This window comes from Heloderma suspectum, chromosome 2 (assembly GCF_057233095.1).
Source record: "Heloderma suspectum isolate Gila_16-S chromosome 2, 16-S_ref, whole genome shotgun sequence".
NCBI lineage: Eukaryota > Metazoa > Chordata > Lepidosauria > Squamata > Helodermatidae > Heloderma > Heloderma suspectum.
Window position 1 is genome coordinate 296,300,695 of NC_139459.1, and position 24,938 is coordinate 296,325,632.

Genomic DNA, 24,938 nt, shown 5'->3' on the forward strand with positions numbered 1-24,938 from the left:
TAATTTGGTTTATGTGCTGGAATAGTTTTATTCTTCACTGCCAGTTTTATCTTGGCTTTATTGTGCACTGTTTTTATTTTTTATCTTTGTTTGTGTTTTATGTTTTTAATTATTGTTCACCACTCTGAGAACTTGGGTTATTGGGCCTTTTAAAAGTACAGTAAATAAATAAATTGAATTAAATACTTTATCTTAGAAACTGCACAGCACAAATTTGAAAACAACAAAAGTATGTGAACAATGGATGGCGATTCCAGAGAAAAATACTAGTGTGGAAGCAATCCTCACCTGGGTGGAAGTAACACTAACCCTACGACAGGCCATGGGTTATTTGAGGGTGGTTTCCCACTGAAACAAGCCATGCCACCTGGGTTCGGACAACATGGCAAGCTGTGACCAGGCAGGTAATTAGGGGATTGTGCCTGGCACAAGCCACCGTGGCTTCTTTTGATTGTGTGAACCAAGTCTAACCCTGGTTGTCCTGTAACACTCCCCCTCCAAAAAAACTGCTAACTGCAATTAGCAGAATGAGTAACTATAGCAAGTTGTTTGGAAACTTGGGTCTTTGAGACTGAAACCTGTGATTTCCCACAAGTATGAGGCAGTACGAACTCCCTTTTTACACTCTTATCAAGCAATGAACAGGGTAAAGTGTTCAGGGTAAACACCTGAGCAAAAGCACAGAGGTGTAAAATGGCTTTCCAGCTTTCATTGACTCTGTGGCCTCCTTACTCTGAGGCTTTCTTTAATAGCAGAAATCTGTCCTCAAAGATACAGTGCAAGACCACATCAAGAAACAGCTGGCAAATGCTGATAAATTCTAGTCTCCGGTGATCTAAGCTGGATTTAGCCTATAAGTGAAAGGCTCCAGGTCTAGCAATCAGCTGTGTGAATCATGCAAGCATTAGCTCAAGAAAACTGTGGCTCTGAAGGCCAGCATTTAGAAATAAAAAGCTATACATGGATAGCAAAAATCAGCAAATTATTTCTATATGTAGCAAAAGCAGTCAATCACTTCAGAGTAGCATTCAAAAGCGCTGGACTCTGATCCGTGCTGGAGTAACAGCTGTCTTGTGTCTACTTAACGTTTGTATCATTTTCATACAAACGTTAAAATAAATGTTCCCATTTGAAGCATGTTATGTATGGACTCTCTGGCATGAAGAACACAAATATCAGAGCTAAATATCTTAACTGCTTTTCCAAAAAGTCTATTATATTAACCTGGCTGACAGTAAAAGTTATACCGTGCTGTTTAGTACAGATGCTGTTGGTTAGACAGTATATAGTTTTGAACTTTAGGGGTGCACAACCTAGCGATCTTGCTATGCTAGTTGACATGGCATCTCTCTAAGTTGTGTTATAACTACTAGCTATGTAAGCGGCACAGCACAAATTAACGAACAGAAAGCATAATTTCACGCAGAGCCTCCTGATCCCGCAAATGCTAATCTCTTTCAGCCATGGCTCAACTGAGAACCTCCTGCAACCCAGGAATATATTGCTTTACAGACAGAGCCTCAATAGCAAGTCCAGTTGCAGGTGTAATTTAAAAGTTGTATAGTAGAGGAAGGCCGAGCGCCGAAGAATTGATGCCTTCGAACTGTGGTGCTGGAGAAGACGCTTACGAGTCCCCTGGACTGCAAGGAGGTCAAATCAGTCAGTCCCAAAGGAAATCAACTCTGACTGCTCATTGGAAGGACAGATACTGAAGCTGAAGCTCAAATATTTTGGCCACCTAATGCGAAGAGAAAACTCACTGGAAAAGACCCTGATGCTGGGAAAGACTGAAGGCGAAAGGAGAAGGGGACGGCAGAGGATGAGATGGCTAGATAGCATCACGGATGCAATGAATATGAACTTGAGCACGCTCCGGGAGAGAGCGCAGGACAGGAAGGCCTGGCGTGCTGTGGTCCATGGGGTCACGAAGAGTCGGACACGACTTGACGACTGAACAACAAACAACAATAGTATAGGAAATTTTGACAGGTGTAGCTTTTCTTGCTACACAATGCCATGACCTGCTGCACTTGCCAAAACTATTATAGCTTCATCCTCATGACAGCATACATCAATTTATTTATTTATTTATTTTAGTGTACTTTTAAACCACCCAGCAACAAACATTAAATACATTAAAAACATGTAGTACTCACATTAAAACAAAAAAGAAGCGCAAAATAAAAGCAAGATAAAACTAACAAAACAAGAATAAAACCACTATAACACCATGAAACCAAATTAAAACCAGTATAATAAATTGAAAGGGTCTTCACCTGGGACTGGAAATACCATAAAGTAGGTGCCAGGTGAGCCTCTCTGGGGAGAAAATTCTACAAATGTGGTGCCACCACTGAAAAGGCCCTCTCTCTTAGCCACCCACCTTGCCTCAGCACCTGGAGAAGGACCTCAGAATATCCACTGAGGTCCTTTCCCACCTCTCTGTGGGAATATCTACGCCCTTCCCCCTTTTTTCGATACACTGTCACTATATGCTGCAGCACAGCTCCTTCCTTTACTGGCAAGGTAACCAAAGAAGGCCATACTAAGGTTCTTCCTAATCATCCCATCATTGCCCCAGTTTCCGGGAAGGAAATGTGAACTTCCCACATTGCCCTCATCAAAAGTATGTCCTCCTCCCTCAGCTGTCACCATCTACACCCCAGCAGGCTGCACTGAGCAAGCTGAGAGGGGGAAGCAATGCCACGCCACCAGCCCAGCTGAAGGTCTTTTTCCCCCTCTTCTCTCCGCATTCCTATGTGTTGTGTCTCTTTAGATTGAAACCTGGCAGGCAGGGACTGTTTTGTTTTACTGATTATAAAATCAGCCATTTTTTTCGCTGAGGAAGATGAAAAATACTTTAAATAAATAAAAATATTTATTTGGAAATGAGTGGATGCCTGCATCCATACATCTACATTTCTTCTCATCCCCCTGGATTTAAAGGTACCTGGATATTGCCGGCACCGGCTTTTCCAGCTCACTGCTGTCAGCCAGCCAGACTGCATGGTCCACCTGCGCCTGAGACTCCTTCCACGTGTGAATTATTGCAATACTGAAAGCCACGTCTGCTGTTGCCATCAAAGGAACAACAATGGAGCAAAGCAAGAGAATAAAGGGAAAAAATGGGAAAACAGAGACAGTGGTGCAGAGAGATGGATGGGGAAAGAGAAAAATGGGGAATAATAGATGGGGGAGCAGGGAGAAGAAAGTAAGCAGTATAAAGAGGAGCGAGAAGATAGGATTAATAGAGATGGGGATGCTGATATTCAGTTGTGCAGAGAGAAGGTAGCATTTATGCTATGATGTGGAGAGAGAAAAGGAGGGTGGGTTAACAAAGATGGATTGAAAGATAACCTATAGTTGCGTAGAAGGAAAACACTGTGGGATACAGAGAGAAACGGGGGGTTAGTAGAAACAAAACTAAAAACATTGAATTAGAACTGTAGCAAAATGCTGCTCTGCAGTTAAGGAAGCGACACTTGAGTTAATAAAAATGGAAGAGTGGCCCTTGGAGAGGCTTAAGTGCCTCCCAGTTCTATCCAAGTACTTCAAGAAGAAATATTTCATCCTGGGTGGGGATGGGGAGTATAAATGATCAGTAATTCCAGTTAAAGCCATAACACTAAATAAAAGGCCAAGGAGAAAGGACACGTTTTAATTCTTTGCAGGGTAAGTTCTTTTTATTGCAATGCACAGAACAGTATTATCTGTATATTAATCATTTCCCCAAGTAGTACATGCAACAAAGTATTCAGCTGTACGGTGAGACTGACTCTGCTACCAATGAATCATAGAATAGTAGGGTTGGAAGGGGTCTACAAGATCATCTAGTCCAACCCCCTGCTCAATGCAGGAATCCAAGTCAGAGCATCCCTGGCAGTTGGCTGTCCAGCCTTGGCTTGAATGCATCCAGTGTGGGAGAGCCCACTATCTCCCTAGGTCATTGGGTCCATTGTCCTATTGCTCTAACAGTCAGGAAGTTTTTCCTGATGTTCAGCCAGAATCTGGCTTCCTCTAACTTGAGCCCATTATTCCATGTCCTGCACTCTGGGATGATCGAGAAGAGATCCTCGCGTTCCTCTCTGTGACAACCTTTCAAGTCCTTGAAGAGCGCTATCCTATCTCCCTTCCGTCTTCTCTTCTCAAGGCTAAACATGCCCGGGTCTTTCAGTCTCTCCTCATGGGGCTTTGTTTCCAGTCCCCTGATCATCTTCGTTGCCCTCCTCTGAACCCTCTCCAGCTTGTCAGCATCCTTCTTACAGGATGACTCACACAAATAAACGTCCTCACTTGACATAATTAACTCCATCTTTTAAAACTGGAGCACTTAACGTGGCTGGCTCTATTATTATTATTATTTCGATTATGATGATCCACTGTGTTATGCTGATAGTAAGAGAACTCGAAGTTTTTAAAGTGGATGAAAACCGAGTGTATATCGCACGCGCACACTGAAAACCCTGTAAAACGTGTGACCAAATGTATAACAAGTAAACAACAATAATAACTGATTTAGATAACAAAAGAAAGGAATCCCGCAATGCTCCCACTTGCCTGGGAGTACGCCCTGGAGAAGTCAATGGGAACTTCCTTCCAAGTAAACACACATGCACAGAGGATGGCGAGGCACGTTTGCAACCCTTTGTACACTTAATATTGGGAATTCGCCCCATTAGGCCCCACGAGGCTTACTTCCGAGGGCCCACGACCGAGAAGAAGAGGAAGCGCCAGCCAGCGCCTCGCCACTGGAAGCGGACAAAGCCTTGAACGCCGGACGGGGGCGAAGCGCGCGCGCGCTCCGCGCCGGGGCCTCCCCCCCGTTTCTGCCGCGGCGCGGCGCGGGCAGTTGCTGGCGCCGGGCTCTATGCGCCCCCTGCAGCCGAGACGTGGCGTGGCCCGCCGTCCCTTCCCCACGTCGTCCCGCTGGGAGAGGGGCGTACTCACCTGGCATCATGGCGGCCACCGGGGAGAAAAGCCGGCCTCTGGCGACGTTTGGAGACTTGCTTGCGCCGCAGCTGCCAGTCCCGCCCCCGCGAGCTCTGACGGGCCTGCCCCGCTCCTTCCCTGGCAGGCAGGAGGCCCTCCGGCTGCGCGGCTCGAGTTACAGGCGGGCCTCGTCGTCCACGCGGCTCTCCGCCAAGCCCGCCAGAAGCACTGAGGCAGGAGCCCGCTTGGCGAACGTCTCGCACGGGCTCCCTTCGCGCTTGCCTGGGGAACAGGGACAGTGGCGCGCAGGCTTTCCTCTCCATGCCGCAGCGCAGGGCGGACCTGGAGAGGCAACCCGTCGGATTCGCAGCGCCAGCAGCGCCCACATTTCATACACGGGCGCAGCGAGGTAATTTGAGATCCTGGACTTAAGAGTCTTGTGGGGGCTCCTGTAGACATCCGCGTGTATGACTTCCTTTTTTCTTCGCCCCCACAACCCCTCTTCCGTGCTTTGAAACTGCTTCTGCATCCTGATATGCTACAGCAACAAAACTGTTTTCCAACCCTGATTTAAAATAGAAATTTTAAAGGCAGGCATTTGGGGTGGGTTAGGGTAATTTTAGAAATGTGATGTTTTTAATGTTGAATTTTATTGTTTTGAACTGTTTTTATTGTTGTACATCGCCCAGAGTGGCTGGGTGACCAGCCAGATGGGCAATTAATAAATTTAATAAATAAAATAAATGTAATAAATACTCAGACCATTTGCAGTTTTAAGGGTGCAATCCCATGCATGTTCAGACAGAGAAAAGTTCTGCCAGCTTTCCCCAGCCACCATGGCTGGTTGGGGAATGCTGGGACTTGTAGGACTTTTCTGTCTAAACATGCATAGGATTGCGCCTGGACTCACTTCAGTCATAGCACCATTGTGTCTGCAGGAATCAAATGGAGTTTGTTTCTGCTGCCTTGATGCATCATCACCTGCCACTCTCTGGATGGTCGGGGGGGGGGGGTGGACTCTATAGAAGCATAATTTGACTGCTACAGGTCCTGAGCTTGGTGTTGTTGTTTTTTACTAAAGCCTCACAATTTCTATTTAAGCTAAACATTAATAGTAGGATTTAACCAAAATATTGATAGTTTTAACACTGCCCTGGAAAAAGTATATTCCTAGGGGTAGTATCCAGTGTTAGCCATACTTAGAAAAGATCTGTTGAAATGAATGGGGCTTAAATTAAAGTAACATCGGCTACAACTCTACATGGTGGTTCTCTCCATGCCTAGACTGGATTGTGACTAGGCCATGGTAAACTTAGCTTCATCATATGGCCAATTATTAGATGTCACACCATGGAAGAACGTCCTATTCTCAAGTGAAAGGAGCACTCCTAGCGCTGGACTTCTGGATATATAGGACAAAATTGGGGAGTTAATTTTTGCCCCATATAACTCAGTGGGTGCCATTTAGAACCACATCAGCCCCTGTCTATGCAGCTCTGCCTTGGCTTCCATTTCTTGCTCTTGCTAGAGCAGCTTTCCCCAACCTGATGCCCTCCAAATGTTTTGGACTTCAACTCCAGCCCCACCCAGAATGGCCAATGGCCAGGCATGCTAGGAGTTATAGTCCAAAACATTTGGAGGGCACCTGGTTGGAGAAGGCTGTACTGAAATGTGTGACTGAATCTTGGGAATTAGCATATACGATTATGGGAAATGTAACTCTGACCAGAAACATGACTGTCTAAGCAACATGACCCCTTCATTCAAAAACATAATGTGCCTCTCATGGGATCACCTCACCTGTGATGTCCCCCGCCCCCGCATCATTTTCTACCCCATCCTCACTTTATAAAGGTCTGTCACGTTCTCCCATGCCTCTCCTCCCTGAATAATTTAAATGTTAAGCTATCTGGATTGCTGCTGTATTCTGTTTGCCACCAACTAGCATACCATTATTACTAATTATTACCCGGCGTAGAGGATACACATATAGGATACATAGTGTATAGCAGAGGAGTAGAACCTCAGGCCCAGGGGCCAAATCCAGGCCCCCCAGAACGATCCCCTCCGTGCTTCTCCTGCCCTGCTTTGGATAGGCAGTCGCTTCCAAGTTCGGAGGCGGCTGCCTGTCTCGATAGGATCGCTCCCTAAAAGGTTAAAATGCCTCTCCTAAGACTTAGTTACTGGCAGTAAGAGGTTTAAGCTGATCTATGAGCTTTAAGCTAACCTCTTTTGCTCTTCGCACCACTGGAATGCGGCCCCCGAGAACTACTCTGAAATCGAATTTGGCCTTCAGACTGAAAGAGGTTCTGCACCCCTGTTGTACACAGGGAGTAAATCTCATTGAGCTTAAAGGGACTTACTTCTGAGTAGATATGCATAGGATTGTGAAGCAAAACACATTTTCAGTAGTCATACAGTTTCTTTTTAATGAAGTTGTTGTTCAAGTTGTAATGGGTTACATATACAAAGTAATTAATTTGAAGTGTTTGGAAAGAATTTTGTCGTTTTATTTGATATTGTTCCTATAAGCATTTCCAGTTCCCTTTATTGTCCTGTGAACTGAAATATTCTAATTCATAATTCTAATTCAGGACTATAAATAAAAGTTGGTGGCAAACTTAATTTGCTTTGTAGTTTGAACTGTGAATATAAATTTAGACTTATAAAATTAATTGCCACTTTTGGAAACGATTAACTGTGCAATTTCTAATAACGTAATTTATTTTTTCACATAATTTAAGTGTCTCAAATAATTTTTCTACATTTTTTCTAATTTGCATATGTGATTTATTATTTGCATGCACTATTTAGTTTAATAGTCCAGTTAGAAACATGAACTCATCCATCTGTGTGCAACTAGAAGATGTAATACATTTTTGACAGGTAGTTTTTTGTAGTCAAAAATAAATACTGACGTGCTTAAAGTTGAGGCTGTAATCCTATGCATACTTTTCTCAAAATAAAGTCTACTGGAACCAATGTTATGTACAAGTAAGGGAGCAATCCTATCTGGATCGACGGTCGCCTCCGAGCCTGGGGGCCACCACCTATCCAGTGCAGGGCAGGAGGAGTGGTGAGGAGTGGATCCCTCCTTGCTCCCCCTGCGCTGCTTTCACTGCTAGACAGCTAATTTCAGCTGTCTGTCTTCAGGACCTTGGAGTGTGGGAAGCAGAGGCCAGAGGACAATAGGATGTGTCGTACCGGCATTTCCAACCTCCCCGCCCCCCGGGAACACCCTGTTTTTGCCGCTCCGCGTTGCTCTTTGGAGCGTGGGGCTGATCCACGCTGCCTATGAGGTGGCGCAGGAGGGGTGGGGGTCGGTTCTCCAGGAACCGACCTATCCTATGGCCATCTAGCTGCTGACTAGCGGCCATAGGATTGTGCCCTTAGTACATTTAGATCTAATAGTAATGTCTTCTGCACCACAGTATGCTCTTTAGATCAGGGTGGTCAACCTGTGTGCCCCCCCCCGATAGACTCCAACTTGGATCTACCCCAGCTAGCATGGCCAATAGTCAAGGATGATGGGAATTGTAGTCCAGTAACATCTGGGGGGTCACAAGTTTCCAATCCTGGGGTCTAGATTCTCAGTTGTTCAGCAAGGTGTGGAAAGCAAGTTTACAATCTTACAAGTTTGTAAAAGAATGAAAACTTTTCATACTAATGATCTGTCTGGAGTAACTAAAGCTGCAATCCTATACTCATTAGCCTGCGAGGAAGTCCCATTGAACCCAGTGGGCCTTACTTCAGAGCAGACATGTATAGGTTTGCACTGAATGTCTGCTAGGGACTGTAGCAAGTTTGCTTCAGTTGAACATGAATATTTTATTAACTATGGATCAAAAAGTTGTGCAATTTGGAAAGCTGTTTTGCATGGTTTTGTGATACCATGAGTAATATACTTATGTAAGAAATGGTTAATATTTCTTCACCTTCATGCTTCAAGATGAATCCTCTGAATAAACCAAATCTACCATCTGAAATCTCCGCTGTGTGTTTCATCACAGAGAAATCCTTAAGACACTGTTTAGTCAGTCAGCTTGAGAATCCTAGACCAGCTTTCCCTAACCTGGTGCTGTCTAGATGTGTTGGACTGCAGGTCCCATGATTCCCAGCCAGCATGGCCAAACCCACATGTACAGCTCCCAGGCCATTTGTATACACAAGTACTTATCCAACTAGAGCAGAGGCACACAACCTTTTGGCACGGAGAGTCATACGTGATGCTGGCTTGGGGGCCACACAGGTACGTGTGTGTGTTCGTGCACACGCAAGCACACAGACACATACCCGCAATCTCTATAAGGATCCATGGAAAGCACACATGGCGGGGAATCCAGCAGTGATGTGGCTGGTGGGCACCTGGGGGGGGTATTATTATTATTATATTTATACCCCGCCTTTTCCCCAGTACTGGGACACAAGGCAGCTTACAAAAATTAAAACATACACAATTAAAACATAAAAATATGCAAAAGTTAAAATATAAATTAAACAACGATATAATTAAAATTATATTAAAACAGCATTTTAAAACAACATTTTAGCAGTTTACCTCCAGGTGCCAACTATGTCCCAAAGGCCTGCTGGAATGTTTTAGTCTGCCTCCGGAAACACATCAAGGAGGCATTGAAAAGGTCTTGGGGAGCCACAGGTTGTGCACTTCTGAACTAGAGATACACATGTGTCTGCACACTTAGGGCCACTAGGTGGGATACAACACATTTTGGGGGTGCGTAATTGAGATTCAGTTAATAAAAAGTCAGTATATAAAAACCTGATATCGAACAAGTAAGTCAGACCCACGTGTTGCCAAGCCAAAATGACCCACCAGTTTCAACAAGGTAGACTTCCTGGTGTGTGTCCCCAATTTACTAGCTTATCGCATTTATATCCCAGCTTTCCTTCAAGAAGCTCAAGGCGTCATATGCGGTTCTTCCTCCGTTGCTACGACCCACCACACATACACATGTTGAACTCACAACAAGTCTGTGAGGTAGGTGAGGCTGAGAGTATGGCTGGCCCAAGGTCAGTGACTGTCATGGCTGACTGGGAATTCGAACCTGAGTCTTCCCAGTCCTGATCCAGCACTCTAACCACTGCACCACACTTCTGTTTGGAGATGTGCATCTCTTCTTTACACTGGTGTAAATGCAGCGACTGTTGCTGCCATCATAAAGCATGACCTGTCTCAGAATGCAGATTTGAACATCAGGTTCAAACATAGCACAGTCACAACTACATAGCACTGAATATGTTTTCAAATATATAAGCAAATGCAGTACTTGAATTTCATATATTAAAAGAAACCATGCATTTTGTGCTAAATACCTAATCAGCCCCATGGATACTTGCTTCCACCATCACTTATTCTGAGAAAATAGCCCCTGAACTCATTATGCTCTTTAATATTTGTTCACTTGCAGAAAATGAAATGAATTGCAGGCAAAGACCAAAGCCTTAACTACTCAGGAGTTTGTTTTTCAGCCTTGGGGTAACTGACCATGTGAGCAATGCCAGGTTTAGTATCTCAGATAGACGGAGTGGAGTGGAGTTCACAATTCAAACGTCAGTTTGAAAATTATGTAAGATATTGCCCAGCCCACAGCTCTGCGAGCAAAGAGACTTCTGACATACCTAGATTTCACAGATGTTCTCAGAGCAGAGTGGTAGGGCCCTGTGCAGTCTCCGTGCTGAGTTCTTAATGTCACTGATGTGGGCATAAATCAGCACAGATGTGGGAAAGTAGTGGAAAGGATGAGAGGAGGCATGATTCAGTCATTCTGGAGTTGTCTGCCTTGACAAATGTATTGACTGGGCGGGGCTGGTACGGGTGGGGTTAGTATAGCAGCTCTCTCATTTTGCCACCCAGTGGGTTGGCAAAACAGTGCTAGTCTAGAAGCAAACAACTGCAAACACTCAGGAAACATGGTTCACTAGCAAATGTGGAAAATCCTTATAACAGCAAGGACGAAGTTGTGGCAAACTAATCATACAATTCCCGTCCTGGTAAACAAGTCTACGCTATGGTTGTTCATTTGGAATATCGTCCATGAACTAGCAACATCTGAAACAGCCTCTGTATTTAAGATTATAGAAACAGGCCCTTAAAGACTGCTGTATCTAAGGAGCTGTGTTGTCCAAAACCCTTTCACAGATAGAAGTACTAATATCATTGGAAAGTACAGTTTTTTCCAGGAGCTATAGTTGTCTTCATTATTTTCACTTCCAGGGTGAAATGTACACACACACACACACACACACCAATCAAAGTAATTCTCAATGTTTCCCTCCCCCCAACCTCTTTGATGGCATGAGCCACAGTAGCAATTCTGGGAGAAAGTATTTTTGATTGACAAATTTAAAACTTGGAAACATGCATATTGTTTCATTTCATGTAGTTGTTTATGTACTAAATTATTATATAGACAAATCCAGAAACTAAAGGTGAATAGCTTAACACTAAAAAATAAATCCCCAAATAAGATTATTTTATTGAACAGGGTAGGTGGTTGATATGGCTACTGTCTCCCCATCCTCCTTGCAATACAGACCGATTTCTTTGTTAAAGATGATAAACAGGAAGAGTGAATATCCCAGCAACAAGAATGCAAAGCAGATTCTCAAAAAGGAAGTCTTGGGGTGAATCAAACTTGCAGCCGCTCCCCCCCCCCCCCAAGCCATTTGCAGCCTCCTTAAGCAAAGCTTTAGTTATTGTCTTTAAAAGTCTCTTTGAGAAGCTCTTTTTGTGAACACATCCTTCTGGAAAATAATGTACTACTTACATTTTCTGAAGAGCATTGCCCATGGATCTGACAGCATTTCCTGCTATGGTTGAAAGAAACCCATAAAATCTGGCAAGTTGGAAAATTGTCCCCTTAAGTTGCTGTCAGGAACGGAAGTTTAGTGACGAGTTTGTGGAAAAGTGAAAGTAAAATCCCAGAGCCACCTTAAGGCTTTGGCCAGCAGAGGTCTTCATTGTGCCCTTGAAAAACAAGCACCTGCCTGCTCTGTTCACATGGGGAAGAAAAGTCAATGTCACCCTATTGTATTTATTTGTCCTTTAATTCCCAAGCAGTGAGACGCCTGCAATTTTTTAAACACTTCAGCAAAGCTATCAAATATGTATGTAAATATACATACATATGTATGTAAATTTATTAAACTGTTCCAGCCTGATCTAACATTTGTTCTACCACAGCATAAATACTTAAACTGGAATATATTGACAGGCATACTGTCACACTATTCATATTTTGCTGTTCCCGCAGTGAAGGTTTCATACGCATGCACACACGAATGGACCCACCCTAATACAGATTGGAATAGCCCCTGCCATGGTGCAACACTATAGCCCGCTGAGGAAGGAATCTGTCCACTCCATCCTTCTGATGGTGGGCTGCCCCAGAGCAGGGGGCAGAAAGCAATCATATAACTCTGTCCATTGGCATCTAGCTTCGAATGCTATTGGCTGTTGTGTAAAGATATGTACTTGTTAGGAAAGTCTGCCACCTCATGACTGAAGATGGTACTGACACAGACACATGGAGGGAGCAATCCTATGCAGATGGATGGTTGCCTCCGACCCCGGGGGCGACCTCCTATCCACTTCAGGGCGGGAGGGGTGGTGAGGAATGGATCGCCGCACTCCCGCCACCCTGCTTTCGCAGCTAGACAGCCGATTTCAGCTGTCTAGCCACAGGACCTCAGAACCCAGGGAGGAGAAGCCAGACGACACATAGGAAGTGCCGTACTGGCACTTCCGACTGCCCTGCCCTCAGGAATGCCCCATTTTCTCTGCTCTGCACTGCTCTTCTGAGCACGGAGCACAGGGCCACTGGCTACGAGGCAGCGCAGGAGGGGGTGGAGGTCAGTTCTCAGGGAACCGACCAATCCTATGGCCGTCTAGCCACTGACTAGTGGCCATAGGATTATGCCCTTAAATTCATTAAAATTAATGTGTTTTAAAAACCAAATAAGTCTGAGGTGCACACCCCTAGGGTCCCCTCAGTATGCGTGCCAAGTTTGAGATGTCTAGGATTCATGGTCTTGGCACTGTGGCACAGACAGACAGGTACATATCCTCTTTTATTATTATAGATAGGAAATGTTTTATAATCTTTCCATGGCATAGTTCCATTCATATCAATACCAAGGCTTCAGTGTCTAATATTACTCAGTGTTTGTTTTACTGTATTTATTTATTTTTATAATCAACTAAAGAGGACTGCAGAACTTTTAAAAAAACATAGTTTTCATACAAATACTTATTCAAACTGCAGATGACAAGCACCATTAGAGATGTGAAGGCCCAGAATAAAACCTGGAAAAATTCAGGGGGAAAAGTTTTTTTCTTCCCCCCCCCCCCCCGGAAAAACTGGAAAAATCGAACAATGCTGGATTATGAAATATTTTCTTCTAGAATTTAAGACAAGGTGTTTATTGTTACCAAGCTTTTTTCTCCCCCCAAAATGATTTCTAGAAACTATGTAATAAGAGTTTTATAGAAAGATTAGAGATGTAAAATATCTGGAAATAATAAAGCCATGGGGAAAACGTTTTTAATTCTCTGTGTAAGATTCTCAGCATAGTTTTTTATTTTATTTCTTATTAAAATTATTGATCCAATGCACCTTTTACTGATAAGCATTGTGGGATGCTCCAAGTCATGCTCAGTTTCCCAACATGTGAATAATCATAATATGGAAGAAAATGTACATTCCTGACAGTTTGGGTTTTGTTCTACAAAGTCCTGTGTTTCTGGGCTTGTCTTCCTCTGCCTCCAGTTCGTCCTGCTTCTTCTGGGTTGTAGGATGATAAAGATGTTTCAGGGACTACTTGCTGAAATTCCCTTTGGTCAGACATAAACTAGGAATCTCAAATATGTTATGTATAACTTGGTTTGCTCATACAATTAATCATATTTCATATATTAAAATTTTAAAGTATAGTTTATTCAGACAATTATTACACATTTACTGAGTTCAGTTTTTAAAGTTTTCAGATATAACAATAATTTCATGAGTAAACCAATTTATACATAATATAACTTTAGGAACATAAAGGCTGTTTTACAGTCCTAAAGTAGCCCTACAGATGTTTTGGACTACAATACCCAGCAGTCCTGACCACTGGTCATCCTACCTGAGGCTGATAGGAACTGAAGTCTAAAATATCTGGAGAGCAACAGGTTGGACCAGGTTGTCCTAAAGAGTGCTAAAAAGAAAATATCACTTATTTTTCAATTTTCTCCCAATTTTTTCCTGAAAAAAACAAACACTAGGAAACAAATCTGGGGGGGGGGGGAGGGAAAAAGTGTTATTTTTTCCATGCCTTCAAAATTTCTGGAAATGTGGCATCTCTAAGCACCATATTAAAAAAAAAAAAATCCCCCTTTTATCTCACAAAGAGGGAATGCCTCTTATAAGAATATGCCCACCACAACACATGTACGCATCATCTGAAAATAAAGCATGCATCTTGCTTCAGAAACATTTTATCCATAGACAAATGTAATTAATAGATGAATTTATTAACCAACGGAGAAGCAATCCTATAGACGCTAGACAGCGGCTAGACAGCCATAGGATATGCCGTTTTCCGGGAACCGACCTCGGAGCCCGTGCTCCGAGGTCAGTTCCCAGAGAACCAACCTCCCCGCACTTCTGCGCTGCCTCAGAGGCAGTGCGAAACAGCCTCATTCTCCACGCTTGCAAGAGGAGGTGTCTAGCTGCAATCGGCTGTATAGCCGTAAAAGCAGGCCAGGAGAAGCGTGGAGGGAATGATCCCCTCCATGCTTCTCCTGCCTTGCTTTGGATAGGCGGTCACCTCCGAGTTCAGAGGCAGCCGCCTATCTAGATAGGATTGCACCCTAAAACCCATATGATTCACTGGCCAAGCAATCCAAGCCACAACCAAAGGCCAACTGAGAGGTCACTAGATGCACCCCTGGAAGGATGGCACTCCCACCCCAGAGGTACCCTGCTACTCCATTTGTTTGGGAGATTAGCTCTCCATCTTCATGGTGTGAGATTAGGTGAAAGCCCTCAAGCCAGCGCTGCAGGCTAAAGGGCCCTTGCCATGCCTCCCCCCTGCCCCCCGCATTGTTTGCGGGTTGCCTGATTTTTGTGCAGTTTTCCCTCTGTTCTAAAATGTTGAAATGCCTCTCCTATGGCTTAGTTGCTGGCAGTAAGAGTTTTCAGGTGCAATACGATGGCATTTTGGCCCTGCTACTTGGCCTACCCCTTTTTGCCTTTGGCCCTGCCCACCACTGGAATGCGCCCCCCCCCCCATGTGCTCTTCCGAAATGGAATTCTGCCCCTAGGCTGAAACAGGTTCAGCAGCTCTGCTAAAGAACCTACTTGACTGGATGGACAAAGGCCTAGAGCACAGGTGGCGAAGGACACAAGGAGCTGGCCGCTGGAGGCCCTCACCACCTTCCCTCAGTGCCTATCAGTGTATTTATTCAGGGTTCAGCCCTAGTAAATAATAACAAATTACTTCAGGAAAAGCTGTCTGAGGTGCTCATACTTGCAACAATTGTCTGAAGTGGGTTACTGTTTCACAGCTAAAGAGCCATGGTTGAGACAGAGCCTGTCTTGCTGATGGCCCATCACAAATCCATGGCTAAGCTGTGATTAGCGCATACAAGAACAAAACACCATGTCTGTCTCTCTGACCACGAGACCCCGCTGGCTGTTAAACAAATGGGATTGTTTAGCACTGGTGCTAAAACAGACCAGGTGGGCTTTATATGGATAAGGATTCCCCACAAATTGGGGCCCCTACACCAGCAATCTGATCCAACTTCCATCTTGGATGAAGGAGCTGCTAATAAACTTGTGTCGTGTGGGGACCCCTTTTGCCTCTGTCATGGCCAGTCTATACCATGGAAAAAAGCATCTAAAGGTGTACCTACTGGGAGAGGCACGGATAGCCTTGCTAGGGCCAAGTGAAAGCCAGCACAGCCCTGTGCTGCTCATGTAGTGGGCGTTCAGAGATGGTGAGTTTCCTAGAAGGCGCATTTGCCCAGGACTGTGCGCCAGTTTGTGCTGCTGCATCAGAAGTGGACCCACAGGATCAGCCTGTCCCAGTTCATTAGCTGCTAAAGGTTAATGTAATAAACCTGGTCTTTTATGTGTTTGCTTAATCGTCTCGGCTGCTTTCATCTTTCTCGTGCTCGTTTTTCTGATGATACATAATTTTTACATGAGCAATAAAGAAAGCTCCAGGGGGTATAGTTATCCTAAACAAAGCGTATTCATAGGGGAAATGGAACCACAAGCATCACCAAATTATCTGAGAGCAATTTCTTTATATAGTTATAACTCCACAGCTTATACAATCAGATCGCTTTAATAAATCACAGTGTTCTGCTAATGTCATTTCTGTAAACCTACCTGCCTTCCTTATTGCCTCCTATGGTTGTGAATGTATTATTATTATTATTATTACTACTACTACTAAACGTTGGCTGGTTAGTTAGTATTTCTTCAGCCTGGTGAGTTAGTTCCATTTGGATTTTTCATCTACAGCAGGAGTGTTGAACCTCTCAAAGAAGCAAAGAGGCAGGGCCAAAAATACCAAACATAGTAGCATATTTTAGCGTAAAGCTTTTACTGCCAGTACCTAAGGCTTAGGAGAGGCATTACAACCTTTCAGAATGGGGAAAGAACTGCACAAAAGCCAGGAAGCCTGCAAACCATTGGCAGACAGGGATAGGCATGGGGCGAGGGGAAGGGGGCATCCCCCTTCTCTGCCTACGGCTCTTTAAGTTCCTGCTAAATGACTATTTGTTCAGCAAACCCTATCATGAGCCACCGTAGCCTCCCCATATTTGCTTCTCCTCTGGACTTGCCTCCATTCTATTGCCACTATCCTTTTGTCAGACCCTGGCATCTTCCTCAACCTCAGCTTTCCTTGTTTGCTCATGGGGAAAACCAGGCATGAGTTAGCAGCTACAAAGCTGAGCCACTACCAGGAGGTTCATGGTCCAAAGGGGTAGGCAACCTGGGGCTTTCCAAACCATTTGGACTACAACTCCCAGCATGATCCATGGTCAGGGATGATGGGAGTTGTAGTTCAAAACATCTGGAGAGCACCACCTTGACTACCCTGCCTCATCACAAACTCATTAGATGGGCAAGCTGCTCTATCTTAGCCCTTTCTCATCTCCTCATCTTCCCCTTTCCCCCCTCCCCCTTCTGTAATATGGAGATAATAATGCTGATATACCTTACAGGGATGTTGCAAGTAGCATTGAGATACTGTATGTGGAGTACTTTGAATGCTATAAAGCACTACATGCCTGCTATGCAATATTACTGTAAGCTTTGGAGGCAAGACTGTATCACTTCTACGTCTTACATAAAAGAATTACATAACAACTTCACTTGGAGTCTGCTTGCACTTTCAAGAATTGGAGGTTGTTTTCTCAGGGTAGTTATCCTGAGGGACTGTAAGGATCTGGTATGTACTTAAATATGAATCTGCCCATATAATAAGATCTTCAGTAGTATTCTTGCTCGAGGTGCCCTCATGTTCAGAGATTAAATCGGTGGCTACTAGTGACAGGGACTTTTCTGCTGTGGCACCTGGGATGTGGAATAGCTTCCTCATACATGTACGCTTTGTGTCCACTTTAATATCTTTTACACATCCTGCAAAAGCTGTTTTATTTACCCAGACCTTTGATGGGTTTTCATTTATGGGTAGTTTCAGTTTTATCTACAATGATTTTTGATTGATATCAGATTGTTTATGTTTTGTTTGATTTTTGTTTCCAAACTTTTTAGTTTTACATAAGACACCTTGGACAATCATTTAATGTGAAGGTAGGATATAAGTCTTTTAAATAAATAAATACATATATACCCTTAACTGAAGTTGACTGAGGTATCAGAAATGGAAGATTGCCTTCTGAACAATCTGAACAATGGAGTCATATGTGTGTTTGACAATTTTCATAATTTAAAAAAATCTTTATTGTAATTCCATCATACTATTGTGCAAAAATACATTTTATTTCTCTTTTATCTATTTATAAAAACAAAGGATAAAATAAGTTTGCAGTCATGTGCATTTGTCCTTGTTGTTGTCAGGGTCTTCACATGCAGCAAAAGTACAAACAGTTAAGAACTGATATGCAAAAACATATACCAGAACAGTATATCATTGTTTTCCAAATGTGATTGCTAAAAAAGAAAAGAAAAAAAGAAGAACATTGTGGAAATGGCAGCTTGCTGTTATATATAAGGATGCATTGTGTTATTTAAATCAAACCGGAATTCATTTTCAAATAAAAAATTTTAAAATCTGTTAAATTTGTAGGTATGTTCTGACAATCACAATAACAGATACATAGAACAATCAAAACATTTATTTCTGTGCAGTCTTTAAGGCACATTCAGCAGGTATCTATATTTGCATTTTGCTTTGGTCCAGTAAATCCTTAATTGCATTTCTGAGGCTGTTTATCCAGGTAAATGAGTATTCAGTGTCCCAAGCATATCCTGTTCATGTCCATAAACCTCTACAACATGTATTGTACTGATGGTATGTACGGCAATATTATGTCCTGGTACTAACTGTTTACCAAGTGCCCTGCTGTTTTTGGTTAATTTGCTGTGTATATTATTTTCTCCACAACAGCCAGTTTCAGAGATGTCTTCAGTCCATTCTTTGTGGAAACTGTAAAACAAAATGAAAAAGGAACTTTTTTAATTTAGAAAAACTATAGCCTTGACTCCTTGTAGCCCCTGAATTAAATAGCACAGCAGATAAGAATCTAGAATACACAACCAGTAGTGTTCTTATTTGCATTTAGCATTAATTTAGAACGGGGGGGGGGCAACTTGTGGTCCTCCAGATGTGATTCCTCGTCATTAGCTGTGCTGGCTAGGGCTAATGGGAGTTCCAGTCCAGCAATATCTGGAGCACCACTCGTTGCCCATCCCTGATTTAGAGTCAGTATATGCACTAGGTGGTGTACAGTTGGTAGCAGATAAAGGAACCCAGAATAAGAGTAAAAATGATAAAATAAATTGCTAGGGTCTAAAATCATCTGGTCTAATTCCTTGCAACAACAAAAAACCAAGCCATATTCAACACAGTTCTAAAAAAAAATTAGCCAGATTAATAGTGAAGTAGGCTTTGATTTGTGCTAATGCAGGCTTTCCAAGGGAGGGTCATTCATTACTTGTATGGTAATCATACAAGCTGAGCTTCTAAGCGAAGCCAGATGAAATAATTGCTTGATTCTTCAGGGGAGATTATCTGGGTCCTGGAACTGGTGAGGTAGAATTTGGCTGCTGAATTAATGAGAAAGAGCCAATTGCACATTTGCTGAGAGGTGGAATTCTAGGAAGTTTTGAAGGAGTCAGCTCTGACTTCTGGTATTGGGCGGCAACATCACTGAAACATCACTTGCATCTACAGGGGAACTACTGTTCCTATAACTGTTCTCTCAAGGTGCATTTAAATTATACCTTTCGGGAATAATTTAAACTATTTGCAATGTACACCCTGATTTTTTAAATGAGATTAACATTCACATTGTTCACAGTTCAATATATCCTTTCTTATGCTTCTTACTGTGGATTACCGCATTTATAGGCACTTTATTGCTAGCCCAAATGTCAAGGCTCTTCCAGGGAAACATTCTCTTAGGTTTGACTGCGCTGCTTCTGGAAATATATTTATATACCATAAATATATGGTATGTCAAAACCATATATTTACTTAATATATAATATATTGCACCAATTTCTCATAGAATGTTTACTTGGTCATTGCCAAAGGGGCTAAATCACAGCAGGGCTGATCAACTTATCTATTCTATCCTCCTCTACACCCTTATCAGCTTGCTTATACATTTATTTATATCATTTCTAGATCTTATATCCACACCTTGTGGAGCTCCTCCCAGAGGAAAATACTGTCAGTTTCTGCAGAGACACATAAAATGCAGACATATATGTAAGTTGGAAAAGGAGGGTATGCAGTGAGAACTGACAGAGAATATAAGTTTTCATTTATATAAGTAGGAGAAGTTGTATTACGTTGGCTTGGCTATGTTAGCAGTGTAGACAGTACACCATTTTTGCATGCCTGGTTCACATATAATGACAACCCAGAGTATGGGTTGAGTTTGGGGTGTTGAATCCTGAGTTGCCGCTACATGTGAACCCAGAACCATAGGTTGTGCATGGGTTATTTCACCAGGCTACAGAGGTGGCGGGCAATAGTGTAAAAAAACCAAAAATCAGCCGCTCTACATGCCAGTACTACAGTGCCGCAAAGGCATTTGGGATACAGGGAGGGAGTGGACAAAGCAGGAGGGAATTAAAAAACCACAGGAATTGAAAAAACAACCTGTGCTTTGCAAGATCGTCTAGCAGACAAATCATGGATAAACTCTGGGTATGGCAACAACCCAAACTCTGGGTTGTCATTATGTACAAACCAGGTCAGAATGTAATGCCCTCCTAAAAGCTTCACATATTTTTAGACTCTCTCTACAGGCAAAATACTAGATAAATACAACAATATATAACATTTCATGAAATTTAATGATTGATATGAACTGCCTTTTTTTTAACTGGTGTGTCAGTTAAAAAAAAAAGTTGCTGGAACCATATTAGACAAGATCTTTATAGCATCTCAGAGATGAAGCCATTTCTCAGATGCCACATCCACCTTCTTCTTAAATTAACTTAGCATAGCTAAAGAGGAAATCAATATATTTCAACAGGAAGTGCGTTGGAGGTGGGCAGATTGCTTAGCTATTCAAGGATGATACACTGTAAAATATATCGTTCAAAAGCAGGAATCTAGAGAAGCTGCAGGAAAATCAAAGAGTAAAGATTTTCTAATCAAGGGCTGGAAACTCATATCCAGTGTATAAATTTATTGAATTCTACTTTTTGACTTACAGACAGCAGCTTCTGAGGTGTCAGTCAGAAGGGGTTGGGCCTACCACAGTTACAGATAACATTTCACTGAACTCTATACATGTTGCTAAAAGCATATGCTTCTCGTATGGTATCACCCACCAAATTCAGTTTTCTTGAGGTAAGAATCAAAGTGGCTACAAATCAAAAGTTAAACTGAAATAGCAACAAAGGAGGAAAAGAGGCAGAAAGACACAAAATATTTGAGGAGAAAGGTGTGGCTGCCTGCTAACTGACTGCTACATGCTGGATAATGCATACAAACTATTTTCATTTTCAAGGTCTCTGTCAGGAGGCAGTTGTAACACAAAAGAAACGCCCTCTCAGACAGAAGCCTTTTAAAAAAATGTTTTGTGCTCCTTACACTGAACTTGGTTTCCAGATTCTATAATTGATCCCAGAGTGACATTATTCTTTGAAGCTGTATGTCAGCGCAGTAACACAAGAGTCTTTTCGACAGTGTAACAGAGAGCAAACTATCTAGACAGTTACATGTTGTCCTTAGAATATGGCTGGATATTGCATAAATGCCACAAAAGACTAGATCCTAATGGCTCAATAAATTTTAATTGGCTCGAATCAGAATGACTTGATTCAGAATGATTTCTGTAGTCATTATCTGCTAGAGGTGCTGGAAGCTAAGATGCAGGAAAGGACCATATTCCCACAAATGTTGACTCCACCATGGACACACACAAAAGGTTTGTTTCTCTGAATCATCATTGAATCCCTGTAGTATCAATTGTCTCTAGGAATGCTGTTCAAAGCAGCACACGCAATGCAGTCTACTTGCACTTACATCCCACTGAAATCAATGGATAGTCTAAAGGAAATTGCCTGACCAAATTCTTCATTTCCATCAGGATATCAATCCCAGTAACAATTAGAAATTAACAGAGCCAGTTGTCAGGCTGGGACCTGGTTCCACTGCAGACACAGGCAACTATTCACACATTAACATCTGGTGGACCTGGATGTAAATCCCCATTCACATTTTAAAAATAAGCACTCTCCACTAAGTCAACTGGAATGCAAGACTCATGGGACTTATGGCACATGTGGCGGGAATGCAAACATGTGACAAGATTCTGGAGTAGAGATATTTCATGAGATATGGAATTGAGCCTAATCCCAGGCTAGTGCTGTTAATGTTATTTGCTCATGACCATAAAGATCTTATTCATAAAGGCCTGATCATTTTCTTCAGGGAGACAGCTCCCACTGGGGTTGTGCAAGATTGGAAGGACTCCGATGTCAGTTCTTTAGAGAGATAGTACATCCATGTATGGCAAGGGTCCCCGACCTTTATGAGTTAGTGGGCAAATTTGGAATTTTGAGAGAGTGTCATGGGCACTCTCAGAAAAAGGCTGCCAGGGAGTTTGCTCATTCATAACATGGCTGCCATTCTGGGCATTGTTGTTGTTGTTGTTCAGTCGTTCAGTCGTGTCCGACTCTTCGTGACCCCGTGGACCATAGCACTCCAGGCCTTCCTGTCCTGCGCTCTCTCCCGGAGCGTGCTCAAGTTCATATTCATTGCATCCGTGATGCTATCTAGCCATCTCATCCTCTGCCGTCCCCTTCTCCTTTTGCCTTCAGTCTTTCCCAGAATCAGGGTCTTTTCCAGTGAGTTTTCTCTTCGCATTAGGTGGCCAAAATATTGGAGCTTCAGCTTCATTATCTGTCCTTCCAATGAGCACTCAGGGTTGATTTCCTTTAGGATGGACTGATTTGACCTCCTTGCAGACCAGGGGACTCGTAAGAGTCTTCTCCAGCACCACAGTTCGAAAGCATCAATTCTTCGGCGCTCAGCCTTCATTATAGTCCAGCTCTCACATCCATACATTACTAATGGGAAAACCATAGCTTTGATTAGACGGACCTTTGTCGGCAAGGTGATGTCTCTGCTTCTTACTATGCTGTCTAGGTTTGCCATAGCTTTCCTCCCAAGGAGCAAGCGTCTTTTAATTTCATGGCTACAGTCACCGTCTGCGGTGATCTTGGAGCCAAGAAAGTAAAATCTGTCACTGCTTCCATTTCTTCCCCTTCTATATGCCAGGAAGAGATGGGGCCAGATGCCATGATCTTAGTTTTTTTAATGTTGAGTTTCAAACCAGCTTTTGCACTCTCCTCTTTCACCCTCAACAAGAGGCTCTTGAGATCCTCTTCGCTTTCTGCCATTAGGGTGGTATCGTCTGCATATCGGAGGTTGTTGATAATTCTCCCAGCAATCTTAATTCCGACCTCTGATTCATCCAACCCGGCATTTCTCATGATGTACTCTGCATATAAGTTAAATAAGCAGGGTGACAATATGCAGCCTTGTCGTACTCCTTTCCCAATTTTGAACCAATCGGTTGTTCCATGTCTGGTTCTTACTGTTGCTTCTTGACCCTCGTACAGGTTTCTCAGGAGACAGGTAAGGTGGTCTGGTACTCCCATCACTTTAAGAATTTGCCACAGTTTGTTGTGATCCACACAATCAAAGGCTTTAGCGTAGTCAATGAAGCAGAAATAGATGTTTTTCTGGAATTCTCTTGCTTTCTCCATGATGCAGCGAATGTTGGCGATTTGATCTCTAGTTCCTCTGCCTCTTCTAAACCCAGCTTGTACTTCCGGTAGTTCTCGGTTCGCATACTGCTGAAGCCTAGCTTGTAGGATTTTGAGCATCACCTTGCTGGCATGTGAAATGAGCGCAATTGTGCGGTAGTTTGAACACTCTTTGGCGTTGCCCTTCTTTGGAATTGGAATATAAACTGACCTTTTCCAGTCTTGTGGCCACTGATGAGTGTTCCAAATTTGTTGACATATTGAATGCAGCACTTTAACAGCATCATCTTTTAGGATTTTAAATAGCTCGGCTGGAATACTGTCATCTCCGCTAGCTTTGTTGTTACTAATGCTTCCTAAGGCCCACTTGACTTCACTCTCTAGGATGTCCGGCTCAAGTTCAGTGACCGCACTATCATGGCTATCAGGGACATTCAGATCTTTCCTGTCTAGTTCTTCTGTGTATTCTTGCCACCTCTTCTTAATCTCATCTGCTTCTGCTGGGTCCCTGCCTTCTTTGTCCTTTATCATGCCCGTCTTTGCACAAAACGTTCCCTTGAGATCTCCAATTTTCTTGAAGAGATCTCTAGTCTTTCCCATTCTGTTGTTTTCCTCGATTTCTTTGCATTGTTCATTTAAGAAGGCCTTCTTGTCTCTCCTTGCTATTCTCTGGAACTCTGCATTCAGTTGGGTATATCTTCCCCTTTCTCCCTTGCTTTTCGCTTCCCTTCTTTCGTGAGCTACTTGTAAAGCCTCATCAGACAGCCACTTGGCTTTCTTGCATTTCTTTTTCTTTGGGATGGATTTCGTTGCTGCCTCCTGAACAATGTTACGGACCTCCGTCCATAGTTCCTCAGGCACTCTGTCTATCAGGTCTAATCCCTTAAATCTATTCCTCACCTCCACTGTATATTCATCAGGGATATGATTTAGGTCATACCTGAACGGTTTAGTGGTTTTCCCGACGTTCTTCAATTTAAGCTGAAATTTTGCAAGAAGCAGCTCATGATCTGAGCCACAGTCAGCTCCAGGTCTTGTTTTTACTGACTGTATGGAGCTTCTCCATCTTTGGCTGCAAAGGACATAATCAATCTGATTTCGATATTGACCATCTGGTGACGTCCATGTGTAGAGTCACCTCTTGTGCTGTTGGAAAAGAGTGTTTGCTATGATCAGCATGTTCTCTTGGCAAAACTCTATTAGCTTTTGTCCTGCTTCATTTTGTACACCTAGGCCATGCCTGCCTGTTATCCCGGTGATTTCTTGACTTCCTACTTTAGCATTCCAATCCCCTATGATGAAGAGGACATCTTTTTTTGGTGTTAGTTCTAGAAGGTATTCTAGGTCTGCATAGAACCGATCAACCTCAGCTTCTTCGGCCTCAGTGGTTGGGGCATAGACTTGAATTACTGTGATGTTGAATGGTTTGCCTTGGATTCGTACTGAGATCATTCTATCGCTTTTAAGATTGTACCCCAGTACTGCTTTTCCCACCCTTTTGTTGACTAT

General features: G+C 43.0%; 2 protein-coding genes across 12 annotated transcripts in view; both read right to left on the reverse strand.

Moving 5' to 3' along the window:
- Positions 1–11,839, reverse strand: part of CARD19 (caspase recruitment domain family member 19) — a 40,811-nt gene extending 28,972 nt beyond the window's left edge. For 2 of the 6 annotated variants that reach the window (XM_084839982.1, XM_084839980.1), the window contains exon 1: positions 11,718–11,839. In XM_084839982.1, coding sequence (XP_084696108.1) covers positions 11,718–11,754 — 37 coding nt within the window. In that variant the 5' untranslated portion in view covers positions 11,755–11,839. Of the gene's footprint in view, positions 1–4,557; positions 4,844–4,947; positions 5,266–11,717 lie in introns of those variants that run through there. The other 4 variants (XM_084839984.1, XM_084839981.1, XM_084839985.1 and 1 more) reach the window with 3 other exon arrangements.
- Positions 11,840–17,878: 6,039 nt separating this feature from the next.
- SUSD3 (sushi domain containing 3) overlaps positions 17,879–24,938 on the reverse strand; it is a 61,685-nt gene continuing 54,625 nt past the window's right edge. For 5 of the 6 annotated variants that reach the window (XM_084839989.1, XM_084839987.1, XM_084839986.1 and 2 more), the window contains one exon: positions 17,879–18,621. In XM_084839989.1, coding sequence (XP_084696115.1) covers positions 18,405–18,621 — 217 coding nt within the window. In that variant the 3' untranslated portion in view covers positions 17,879–18,404. The remainder of the gene's footprint in view (positions 18,622–24,938) is intronic. The other variant, XM_084839991.1, reaches the window with a different exon arrangement.